Here is a 12,302-nt window from a genome sequence, read left to right on the forward strand (position 1 = left end):
AATTACATTATATAATCAAAATATAATATAATTAATATAATATACATTGATTATAACATTAATATTGTTATATTAATGTATTACCTAATTACATAAAGCATATCATCTGTATATATTATTTTATATTATACATTATAATAATATTACGTTAATATATTTTATTTATGTACCTAATCTAGCAGCTATCGATCAATCGATCAATGAATCATCTATCATCCATCTATTTACCTATCTATAGCTTCAGGCAGTGATGACTGCCTGAAGGAAAATAATGTATAGTTGGGGCTCGAGTGTGGGGACAGTATGGTCTGGCAACGTCTCTCCAAGGAGGTGGCATTTGATCAGAAATTTGAAAGGGTGTGACATGGTAACATCTGCGGAGTGTTTCAAGAGAAAGGAAGAGCAGGTGCAAGGACTGTCCCCAGACACTGCTTACCTACTTCATACGTATCATTCTCAGAAGCACGGGTAAGTTACTTCTTCCCACTTTACAAATGGGGAAACCAAGAGCTAGGAAGGTGGAAAGACTAATCCAGGGCCTCCTAGCTTGCAGAAGGGAAAGCTGAGACCCACCCCAGGTTGTCTGCTCTGGCCCTGCAGGTGGGCTTTCAGCCATGAAGCCACCCCTCCTACCTGGCAAGTCCTAGATGCTTTTTGGCACAGAGGAGGGGGTGCCAAATTCAACTTTAGGGAAGAAGGTAGAGAAGGGGACATGAGTGCACCAGGTCAAGGGAGGTCTCTGCATTCCTTCTTTGCCTCTTCTGGCCCCAAAGCTGCCCCTTACCTGTGTGCACATCCACTCAAAGTCAAGAGAGAGAGGGGGAAGCTCCTCTCCCAAGTCCACAGTGCTCACTCTGCTCACATTATTTAGGTTTCTACTCAAGTCACCTCCTCAGAGAAGCCTTCCCTGATCACCCCACCTCAAATACCAGTCACTCTCTATCTCATCTTTTGCTTCAACCTTTTCTCACGACCTGCCATTAGACTGCATATTTGTTTTCTTATTTGTTGTCAGTATCTGTAGCTTAAATGTCAGCTCCACAAAGGGTATTGTCTATTTTGTTCACTACTGTATCCTCTATGTCTGGCACATCTTTAGTGAATGAAAGAAAGGAAAGTAGGAAAAGCTCAGTGTGTGTGTAACTACTTAGGAGAATGAAAGGAAGCACCTTTCCAAGCAGACACAGGCGCCGCGAAGGGAGAGTAGAAACTGAGCTCTCTGTGATTTGCTGGTGGGTGCCTGGCACTCTGAATTTGCTCAATAAATATTTGTTGAATGAATGAATATCTGGAATTTGAAATTCTAAGTTCAGGAAGGTCAGAAGACTTTGAGCAATTATGTGTGAAATAAACATGATTTTATAATATTCTTTGATGGGATGTTTGAGAGTTCTCAGGATAGAGGTTCAGGATTGAGAGCTGATCCTGACACAAAAGCTAACATGCTAGGAGGATTTGGACAAGTCATCTTCCTCCCTGCCACCTGGGGCACAATGTGCCCACCTGTAAAATGAGGACACACAGAAAACTCTAAGGGACTCTTCTAACTCTGGACATCTAAGATTTTGTAAAATAACTCCTCCTCTGGGACAGGCCCACACATCTCCATCTTGCCCCAAATATCCCCCCTGGAAACAGTAATCCTGGGGTGGGTACCAAGGGTAGTTTTTGAGAGTCTTCAATGCCTTTCCTCAAGGTCTTGTGTTACTTAAGCTTTCTGGCTCCTTCTCTTCAACCCTCTCTGAGGTCTGACCTTCTAATGAGCGGAGACACATTATCAGCCACTGTGGTTTGAATGGGTGCCTATAATTTAGTGTTGCCTAATGCTGGACACTGAGAGCAGGGCTTGTGTAATTAGGCTGGGACCTCATTAACATCTGCCTCCGTGGGTGTTTTTCATTCTTGGTTTCTCCTGTCCTGTATTTTGAATCCCATCTGGCTGTATGGACACGGCTGCCCTTTTTTATTGCTCCATTCTGAAGCCAGGCTTGAATTTGGGCCCAGAATGGCAACAGCCATCCACAATGCATGAATCTTAACATGTCCTGGAATGGCCCCTGCTCTGCTCTCTAAATAGAATTACACAACTTTACTGAGAACCTGGATTGTCTGAGTTGCTCTTGAGCACCTCGAACTGGCTGGCAGACCACACTTAGTTTGGGTGTTTGACAGAAACCAGAGTAAGGGGTACTATCAGTTTAATTACTACAATTACCCATGATTTAACCAACTCATGTGTAATACTTTGCCATATACAAAGCACTAGTAGAATCTGGCCTTGAGCAGAGATGTGGACTGTTTTGTTTACCGGTGATTCCTATGAGAGTTATTCTTTTGGGGCCCTCCTGCCCCCACCCCATTCTTCTCTGCCCTGCTCTGAGCCCCAGGAGGCTGAACTCTGTGGACAGTACCTATCGGGCTCTCTTGCTCACTGGGCCAAAGTGAGGTCCCAGCAGGAGACTGGAGGGCAGGGGGAAAGGAGGGTGGTGGTACTTCTTCCTAGTGCCCACCCTGCTTCAGTGCAGGACTTTGGAGGTAGCTAAGTTCTTCTACAACTATTGCTTCAACTGCATGGCTCTCCTGCCCAAGTCTAGGTGAAACCTTCTGGATTGAGTCTATTAATTCTACTTCCTTTCCTTGTCCCTTCACCCCTAATGATGATAATGGCTTCTTGCTGTTGTTATTGGATGCCTCATGTTCCCTGAGCCCCACACACCCCTCCGTGATTCCTTTATTAAAATCTCTTTATTTAAACCACTTGGGGATGACTTCTGTTTTCTGCCTAGCCCCTGTCTGATACAATCCTTAATATCTGGAATGGAACCTGGAACATAGTAGGCCCTTAATAAACATCTGTGGAATGAATAAACAAACTTTTCACATATGTCATTGAATCCTTACAAAACCTATGTAAAATAATACAATTACCTTTTACAGATGAAGAAGCTGAGGTTCAGAGAGAGGTAGAATCTCAGGTCTGAGCAACAGATTTCTAAGGAAGAGCAACACACACATCCTGTACCCCAGATGAGCCTGAGTCACACTCAGCACCTGGGAGAAATCTCTACTTCCTGCTGCTTCCAGCACAGACCCAGAGTCCACTCATGCTGGCCTGGGGTGGGCTCAACAGGACGAGATGCCAAGGAGTGGACAAGGGTAATGTGAGTAAGAGAATAACAAAATTTCTATCCTTCTTTGTCTCTTATTACAGTTTTTTACTTAAAGTCTATTTTGTCTGACATAAGTATGGCTACCCCTGCTCTGTTTGGTTTCTGTTTGCATGGAATATCTTTTTCTACCCCTTCACTTTCAGCCTATGAGTGTATTTAAAGCTAAAGTGAATCTCTTTTAAGCAGCATATTGTTGGGTCTTTTTTTCTTTCAATTCGTTCAGCCACTCTATGTCTTTTAATTGAAAAATTTAATCCATTTACATTTAAAATAGTTATTTAAAGTACTATTGCCATTTTATTAACTGTTTTCTGGCTGGTTTGTAGTTCCTTTGTCCTTTCTTCCTCTCTTGCTGGGTTCCTTCATGATTTGATGCTTTTCTGTAGGGGTTTGCTTTGAATCCTTTCTTCTGTTTTGTGTATCTCCTATAGGTTTTTGCTTTATGGGTACCATGAGGCTTACATAAAAAATTTTATAGTACAGTCTATTTTAAGCTGATAACAACTTAACTTTAATCACATACAAAAACTACTCTTTTACTTGCCCCTCCCTATATTTTATGTTTTTGATGCCACAATTTACATCTTTTTATATTGTATATTCATTAACTAATCATCGTAGCTATTGTTATTTTTAATACTTCTGGTCTTTTAACCTTTTTACTAAAGTTAAAAGTGATTTACACACCACCAATACAGTATTAGAGTCTTCTTAATCTAACTAATTACCTTTATCAGTTTTATACTCTCATATGTTTTCATTTTACTAATGAGTGCCCTCTTTTTTTTTTTTTTTGCGGTATGCGGGCCTCTCACTTGTGGCCTCTCCCGTTGTGGAGCACAGGCTCCAGACGCGCAGCCTCAGCGGCCATGGCTCACGGGCCTAGCCGCTTCGCGGCATGTAGAATCTTCCCAGACCGGGGCATGAACCCGTGTCCCCTGCATTGGCAGGTGGACTCTTAACCACTGTGCCACCAGGGAAGCCCCATGAGTGCCCTCTTATTTCACTAAGTTCTCACTGTCTAAATTCAGATTCTTGGATCCCCTCAGTATTTGTCTACTGTCTAATTGTATTTTTTCATACTACTCATAATGAGGAACTTACTGCCTCTATAAGCAGCTCTAACTATGAAACAATCTCCCCCTTGTTAAAAAGGCAGTCCAGTAAGTGGTGACACAAAGGCTCTGGAGCCAACTACCTAGGCTTGAATCCTAGTTTTGACCCTTACTGGCTGGAGACCTTGACTCCATTACTCAACTTATTGGTACTTCAATCTTCTCATCTAGAAATGTGGATAACAGTACACATTTAATAGGGTTGTTGAAAGGATGAAATGAGTCAATACATGTTAAGTGCTTGGGACAGTGCCTAGCACGTAGGAAATGCTATAAAGCGTTTGCTAAATAAATAAAAGTTCATGAATTCTGTGTGTGCAATTCAAGCTGGCTTTATCAAAAAGGATTTTTTTGGCTCCAGCTTGGAGATGAGTCTGGATCCAGGGCCTTGAATAACATCAGCAGGTCATTGACTCTCCTTCTCTATCTTGGCTGTGTTTTCCTTTGCCTTGGATTCATTCTCAGCAGATCCTTCCCTCTAAGAGAAAGAGCCATGGCCACCAGCAGCTCCAGGAGTTCATCCCACCAGCTCAGCAGCCCCAGCAGAACACATGTGTCTCTCACCCAAGAGTTCCAGCAAAAGTCTCACATGAATTCTCATTGGCCTGGCTTGGGTCCCAGGCTTTTTTTTCCCCCAGTGTGACATTCTGATTCTAGGGCTGGTTATTGCTGTCAGCTCTAGACACCACACAGACTGCAAGCTGGGGAAGGGTCGCCCCAATGGAAAATCTAGGTGCCATTCCCCAAAGCAGGAGGAACAGATGCTGGAGAAAACCAGCAGTGGTCTGCTCTATCACCCATCTTGGTCATCTTCCCCAAAGGTGCTCCCCACGAGCAAGACTTTAGATGATCTCAGCTTTGCTCCTATTGTAGACTTGGAAGTGCTTAAGGGCATTTTCAATGCAACACCTAAGTCTCTTTGAAAGAATACACTGCAAGGCAAGAGCACTGCTCGACATTCCTGCTTTGGGAGACCACAGCTAGGGCTTGGTATGGCACTACATGCCGGAGGAAGATTCTAGTGACTCCTCACCTGCAGGATGCAGTGTGAGTCAGGCTGGGGCTACCTGGTTTGTGTGCACATTCTTGCAGGTCTGGCACCTTGTAACCTGTGGCTCGCTGAAATAAGCTGCTGGGCTGAGATTGTAAGCACCATCCTGGGCATGGACAAAATAAATCTTAACAGTTCCATGGATCCTAGAACCCAGGGCTTTGGCTATACTGGCACTGTTCTCACAGCCCTGGCTACTGATGCTTATGGTCTTCCACCAGAAGCATCAACATCATCTGGAAGCCTTTGTGCTCAAATCAAGGTCACAGGACTGACAGCATTGGCTTCATCTGGGAACTTGTAGGAAACTCAGAATCTCAGGTCCTACATGAAGACCTAATGGATGGGAATGCATTTTAACAAGATCTCTAGGGGGTTTGTATGCACGTTAAAATTTGAGAAGCACTACTGTATCAGTTTTCTAGGGCTTCCTTAACAAAGTACCACAAACTGCATGGCTTAAAACAACAGAAATTTATTCTTTCACAGTTCTAGAGGCTCAAAGTCTGAAATCAAGGTGTCAGCAGAGTTGGTTTCTTCTGAGGGCTGAGGGAAAATTCGTTCTATGCCTGTCTCCTAGCTTCTGCTGATGGATGGCAATCCTTGGCATTCCTTGTCTTGTATCACTCTAATTTCTGCTTCCATCATCACATAGTTTTTCCTTGTGTCTCTGTGTCCAAGCTTCCCTCTTCTTATAAGGATACCAATCACATTGGATTAAGGGCCCACCTTACTCCAGTATGGCCTTAACTTATTACATTTGCAATGATCCTACTTCCCAGAAAGATCACATTCTGGGGTACTAGTCTTAGGACTTTAACACATCTTTTCTGGGGAGACACAATTCAAACCATTACAACTACCTTCCAAGCCTGCCATTCTTAAGTGCTGGGAGACTAGCTGATTAAGAATCACCTAGGGCTTCCCTGGTGGCGCAGTGGTTGAGAGTCCGCCTGCCGACGCAAGGGACACGGGTTCGTGCCCCGGTCCGGGAAGATCCCACATGCCGCGGAGCGGCTGGGCCCGTGAGCCATGGCCGCTGAGCCTGCGCGTCCAGAGCCTGTGCTCCACAACGGGAGAGGCCACAACGGTGAGAGGCCTGCGTACAGCAAAAAAAAAAAAAAAAAAAATTGAAAAAAAGAAAAAGAATCACCTGGAACAGTTTTGTAAATTTATTTTTGTGAACATTTTAATAAATTTTGGAAGAAGATGGCAGGTCTAGAATGAGGCTTGAGATATCCATTTCTGCAAGGTGATCTTCTTCAGGCAGCACACCCCCAGGATACTCAGCTTTACAGATGACCCAGCCCCAGTTCAGGGCCAATGTGCAAGCAATCTGGGGAGATACTCCATCAGGCTGCCCACTGGAATCACCTGGGGAGTTTTTTTTGGTTTGTTTTTGTTTTTTTGTTTGCGGTACGCAGGCCTCTCACTGTTGTGGCCTCTCCCGTTGCGGAGCACAGGCTCCGGACGCGCAGGCTCAGCGGCCATGGCTCAAGGGCCCAGCCGCTCCGCGGCATATAGGATCTTCCCGGACCGGGGCACGAACCCGTGTCCACTGCATCAGCAGGCAGACTCTCAACCACTGCGCCACGAGGGAAGCCTGCACCTGGGGAGTTTTAAAGCTACCAATACCTAAGTTCTACCCTCAGAGAGCCTAGTGTAATTGGTTTTTCCTATTGCCTGGCTATCAGGATTTTAAAACATTTCCCAGGTAATTCTAATCTGCAGCCAAATTTGGGGATTAATGGAATAGATGCTCTCATTTCTACATATTACAAAGAAGATGATCCAGTCCCTTTCCCAGATAGGGAAACAAGACATAAGACAAATAATCTCAAATATGAACATACACAGATTCCTAAATATTGAATTTTACATTTTTTATAGTTTTTATGTGCATAATGAGGCTGCTGTGAGAAGTAAATAAATGTATATATGTAGTACCATTCTCAAAATCTCCCATGATGGAAGACTTGTTAATTTCTCCTTGCAATTTTGCCAATTTTTGAAGTACATTTTGAGGCACTTTTTTTGAGCCCTATAAATTTAAAATTATTATCTCTTCTTGGTCAATGACTCCTTTATCCTAATGGGTTACTTCCTTTTCCCTGGTAATGCTTTTCACCTGGAAGTCTATTTTTCCCCCGATATTAATACAACTATATTGGCTAGCTTTCTTTTGCCCAGTTGTTACATGGTATGTATAAGTATGTATGTATATATATATATTTATTTATAACTTATTTAATATTTAACTTATATATTTATTTAATATATATATTTATTTCCATCTTTTAACTTTCAAACATTCTACAGTCTTATGTTTTAGATGAATCTCTTGAATGGAATATAGCTGTATTTTAAAGAAATCTACTCTGGGGGAGTTCCCAGTGGCCTAGTGGTTAGGATTCCAGGCTTTCACTGCCATGGGCCAGGTTCAATCCCTGGTCGGGGAACTAAGATCTCACAAGCAGCACAGCCAAAAACAACAACAACAACAACAAAAAAACTACTCTGACAATCTTGCTGTAGATGCTCTATAAATTGAGTATTTAGTTCATTTACATTTAATATAATTACTCATATATACTGGTGATAAAAATATTTAGCAACTTGTAGGGTACTTTGAGAAAGTTGCAGTTCTCACAAGTGACCATGAGATGGCAACTCTAGGGGACTCACAGGCAAACAGCCTTGAAGGGACAAAGGGAACCAGGCGTTTGCTCTCTGGGGTTCCACTACTGCTTCCAAGGGTGTATCTCCCCTGCAACATTTGGGCATCCTCTGACCACAGGAGAAACAAGGATATGGGATGGGGGACAGGAGTGTGGTGAACTGGGGGACACAAGAGTAGTTCAATGGCCATGCCTAACCATGGGGTAAATAAGGGTGGCTGAAGGCATTCAGTGGGCTCAGGTCAGAGGCTATTTATCAATTTGTATAGAAAAATTTCAATATTTTAATAACCCATACTGCTGTACACACCATTCAGAATACCAGCCTGTTGATATATATGGGTCTAAACCTATCATCTTATTTTGTGTTATTTATAACAACTGTTCTACGTTGGTTTTTCTCTCCTTTCTTGTTTTCTTTTATTATTTCTATTTTTCTCTCTCATTGTTTTTTATTTATTTATTTTAAATATTTATTTGTTTGTTTATTTATGGCTGCTTTGGGTCTCTGTTGCTGCATGCGGGCTTTCTCTAGTTGCAGTGAGCGGGGGCTACTCTTTGTTGCAGGGCACGGGCTTCTCGTTGCGGTGGCTTCTCTTCTTGCGGAGCACAGGCTCTAGGCGCACGGGCTTCAGTAGTTGTGGCACAGGCTCAGTAGTTGCGGCACCCGGGCTTAGTTGCTCCGCGGCACGTGGGATCTTCCTGGACCAGGGCTCGAAGCCGTATCCTCTGCATTAGCAGGTGGATTCCTAACCACTGCGCCACCAGGGAAGCCCCTCTCATCGTTTTTAAGTACTACATTCTGTTTCTATTTTTTAAGTAATTATCACAGAGATTACCTTTACTTATTCTTTAATTCTTTAATTTTCATCTTTAACTTTTCAAAGCCTATTATTAATCAATACATAGCTTTCCACCCTGACAATACAAGGGCCTCAGAACATCTTAATTATATTTAGCCCCAGCCTCTATACTCACTTACTATGGTTTATTTGAATCCTTCATATATTTTAAAAATCCATAAGATGTCATTATTATGATTATTAATTGTTTTTTGAAGACAATGTTTATTAGCATTTCCACCTTCTTTGCTCTTCATGTATTCTTGCTGCTCTACGTTATTCTGAGGTCATTTTCTTTTTGCCTAAAGTACATACTTTACAATTTCCCTTAGTGAGGTCTTATCTTTATAAATGTTTTTATTTTGCCTTCTTTCATAAAATACATTTCCCTGAGGATGACGATTATTTTCTTTCAGCACACTGAAGATATCTTTCCACCTCTGCTGCCTGAGAGCCAAGTGTCAGTCTGTTACTCCAATCAAGTAATGTGCCTTTTTCCCTTGGCTACTTTTTATTTTTCTTTATCTTTCTGCATTTAAACTATTGTGTTTTGGTATAGAATTCTTTTTAGTAATCCTGCTTTAAATTTGTTGAGCTTCTAATGTTGGTAGTTTGGTATCTTCCTGAAAGATTCTCAGCTATCATTTCTTATTTTACTGCCTCTGCTCCATTCTCTTTTCCCTCCCTTTATGAAACTCTGGTTAAATGAATGTTAGACCTTCTCAGGAGATCTAACCATCTCTTCTGCATTTCCAGTCTTTTTTCTCTTTGTGCTTCATTTGGGATAATTTCTTCTGCTCTACCTTTCATTTCATTAACCGCCTTTTCAATGGTGTCTAATATGCCATTAAACACAACACTTCCAATAATTTTGGTTATTGTAGTTTTCATTTCTAGAAGTTCTGTTTGATTTTAATAAAACTGGTTGTGTCATTCTTTATAGTTTCCTATTCCTTGCAGATATCTTCCAACCTGATTTTTTTCAACTTAATATGTATGATTTTTTTCTTTTAAGAATGTGTGTTTTTGAGGGTATCTTTCTGCTTATCTATATTTCCTGTTTCTTCTCATTCATAATGTATATGCCTGGTTATTGTTGACTATGTGCTAGCTATTATACAAAAAGTTATCTGAATAATTATTCGAAGCCTAGTATGAAAGTGCCTTCCACTACACAGGATCTGCTTTGACTTCTGGCATGTCTGGGATTACCATAAACTAAATTTAATGCTTGAGCTTCCCTGGAAGGCCAATCAAAGTGCAATTCAAGCTTCAGTGACTTGTGAGGGCTCATCTGCCTATAGTTCACATTCACCTTGAGATGTAGTCCTTTGAGGTCTCAGCTTATTTTGGGTAGGGTCTACCATTATACCTTGAGAAAACCTGGGTATCTCTTTCTTTCTCCGTTGCCCCTGCTAGGCTATCAAAACCAATTTTCAAGTTTGCTAGACTCAGCAGTACTCTCAGGAAAAATGAAGCTTCTGTACTCATTTATCTCTCTGGTTTCCATTTCCTATCATTCTCTTCCTAGTAAGTCCTTACTGTCATGTCAACTCTTTGATGGATTTGAAGATTATCGTTATTTAAAACCAGTTTTTAAGTTGTTTTCAGATAACCTACAGTTGGTCTACCATTACTGGAAATAGGAAGCCACGTAATGTTTTCATTGGCAAATAGCAGGTACTCAGTAAATGATGGCTGATTTAGTAAAATTATCATAATTTCCCAAACATACTCCTTTTTTTTGCTTGTTGGTTTGTACAAAGACTGTTTCCTATTCTTAAAACACATAGAATGCCCATATTCTACCATCTGAAAAGGCTCAGAACAAATGCCACCTTTTCCTCAAATTTCTTCTTGTTGTCTCTACTTCCCCAAATCTGAATTCTATTTCTTCCCCACCTAAACCCTCACAGGACCTAGTCTGTACCATTCTTTGGGTACTTAACTAGATAGAAATATTTTAATACCCTATTTACCTCTCCTGCAGATTTATACTTTTTTGACATTTCTGATCTTCTGAAGAATTCCCCTCCAGTTCAGCTGTTTGTATTATAAACAGATTTGGGGGCGAAATATTATATCTAGTACTTTTAGGTGTGATGTCCTGGGAGGGGAGTCTCTGAACACTTACTCTGTTCTACTGCTGGAAGCGGGATGCAGCCTATTCTAATAAACTCTTAACATTTGTACAGCACTTTAGAATTAATAGGGTATTCTCACATACATGCCTTCTACTTCCATGTTCACTATCATCATGCCGCAGATGAGAATCACAGGGCAAGAGAGACTAAATAATATCCCCGAATAGAGCCATAAAGTCAGAAATGGAACCCAAGTCTTCTTTCTCCAAGCCCAGGGCCCATTCCAGCATACTCAGTTGCTTTCCCATATTGTTTGTGCCACCAGTCATTCCTATGCAATAATACCTAAAACTCTCTGGAAGCAGACATTCCGTACATGAAAGCACGTGTAGTAGAGGAGTTAGGCTGCAGGCAACAGACAAAGGGGTTGGCAAAGGGAGATACCCCATACACACCTCTCAAATGAAGGTTTTCTGTACCTCAGTCCACCTTACCTCACAACCTTGGTCCCATTTCTCACAACCTGCATGTCCACCATACAGCCCCCAGTAACATAGGCAGCTAGATTCAACTCTGAGAATTCAGCCTGAAAGAGAAAGCAAAACAATAAGGATTCATCAAATACTAGTGATGCCAATAACTTATAACATTTATTGGATACTTATATGTGCCAATTACACATTTAAACCTCACCTGAAACATAGGAAATTAGTAATATTTTTTATCTCCCTTTTTGAAAGATGAGGAAGCTGAGGTGCAGAGAGACATAGTGACATGTCCAAAGTTGCATTGCTACTAATTTCTACCTCCTTGAAGGTGGAAGAAGCAACTCTAACTCCAGTGGAGGGGACGGTGGGGAGAGATAGGAGGTGGGCATGGAAGAAACTTCATGGTCACCAAGAGAGGGGCAGAGGCAAGAGTATAGGGAGTATTCTTGATGTTTCTGTGCCAGCTACAATCCTGCACTTGTATTTTATTAGACACTTCTGTATCCTTATAAGTCCATCTTTTTGTTGGCTTATTTGTTTGAGCAAGCTTTAGCAAATCTATGTTGCTATTCCTGTGGAATATATCCGTCCTACCAGATTATATGCTCCCTGGGGATAGCGATTTGATGTTATAACCGTCTGTTTCCTAAGGTTGCCATAACAAAGTACCACCACTAGGTGGCTTAAACACAGAACACTGTCTTCTCACAGTTGTGGAGGCTAGAAGTCCAAAATCAAGGTGTGGGCAGGGTTGGTTCTTTCTGAGGGCTGTGCAGGAAGGCTCTGTTCCAGGCCTCTCTCCTTGGTTTGTAGATGGCCACCTTCTCCCTATCTCTCATTACAATGTTTTTCCTCTATGCGTGTCTCTGTATCC

General features: G+C 41.7%; 1 protein-coding gene across 2 annotated transcripts in view; it reads right to left on the reverse strand.

Moving 5' to 3' along the window:
* Positions 1-12,302, reverse strand: part of SYN3 (synapsin III) — a 412,466-nt gene that overhangs the window by 347,403 nt on the left and 52,761 nt on the right. Inside the window, exons 3-4 of one of the 2 annotated variants that reach the window (XM_027107477.1) lie at positions 11,435-11,526; positions 437-439 (exon numbers count right to left, since the gene is read on the reverse strand). In XM_027107477.1, coding sequence (XP_026963278.1) covers positions 437-439; positions 11,435-11,526 — 95 coding nt within the window. The remainder of the gene's footprint in view (positions 1-436; positions 440-11,434; positions 11,527-12,302) is intronic. The other variant, XM_027107476.1, reaches the window with a different exon arrangement.

This window comes from Aethalodelphis obliquidens, unplaced genomic scaffold (genome assembly GCF_003676395.1).
Source record: "Aethalodelphis obliquidens isolate GAN/ISIS:26980383/991018 unplaced genomic scaffold, ASM367639v1 scaffold8, whole genome shotgun sequence".
NCBI classification, from domain to species: Eukaryota; Metazoa; Chordata; class Mammalia; order Artiodactyla; family Delphinidae; genus Aethalodelphis; species Aethalodelphis obliquidens.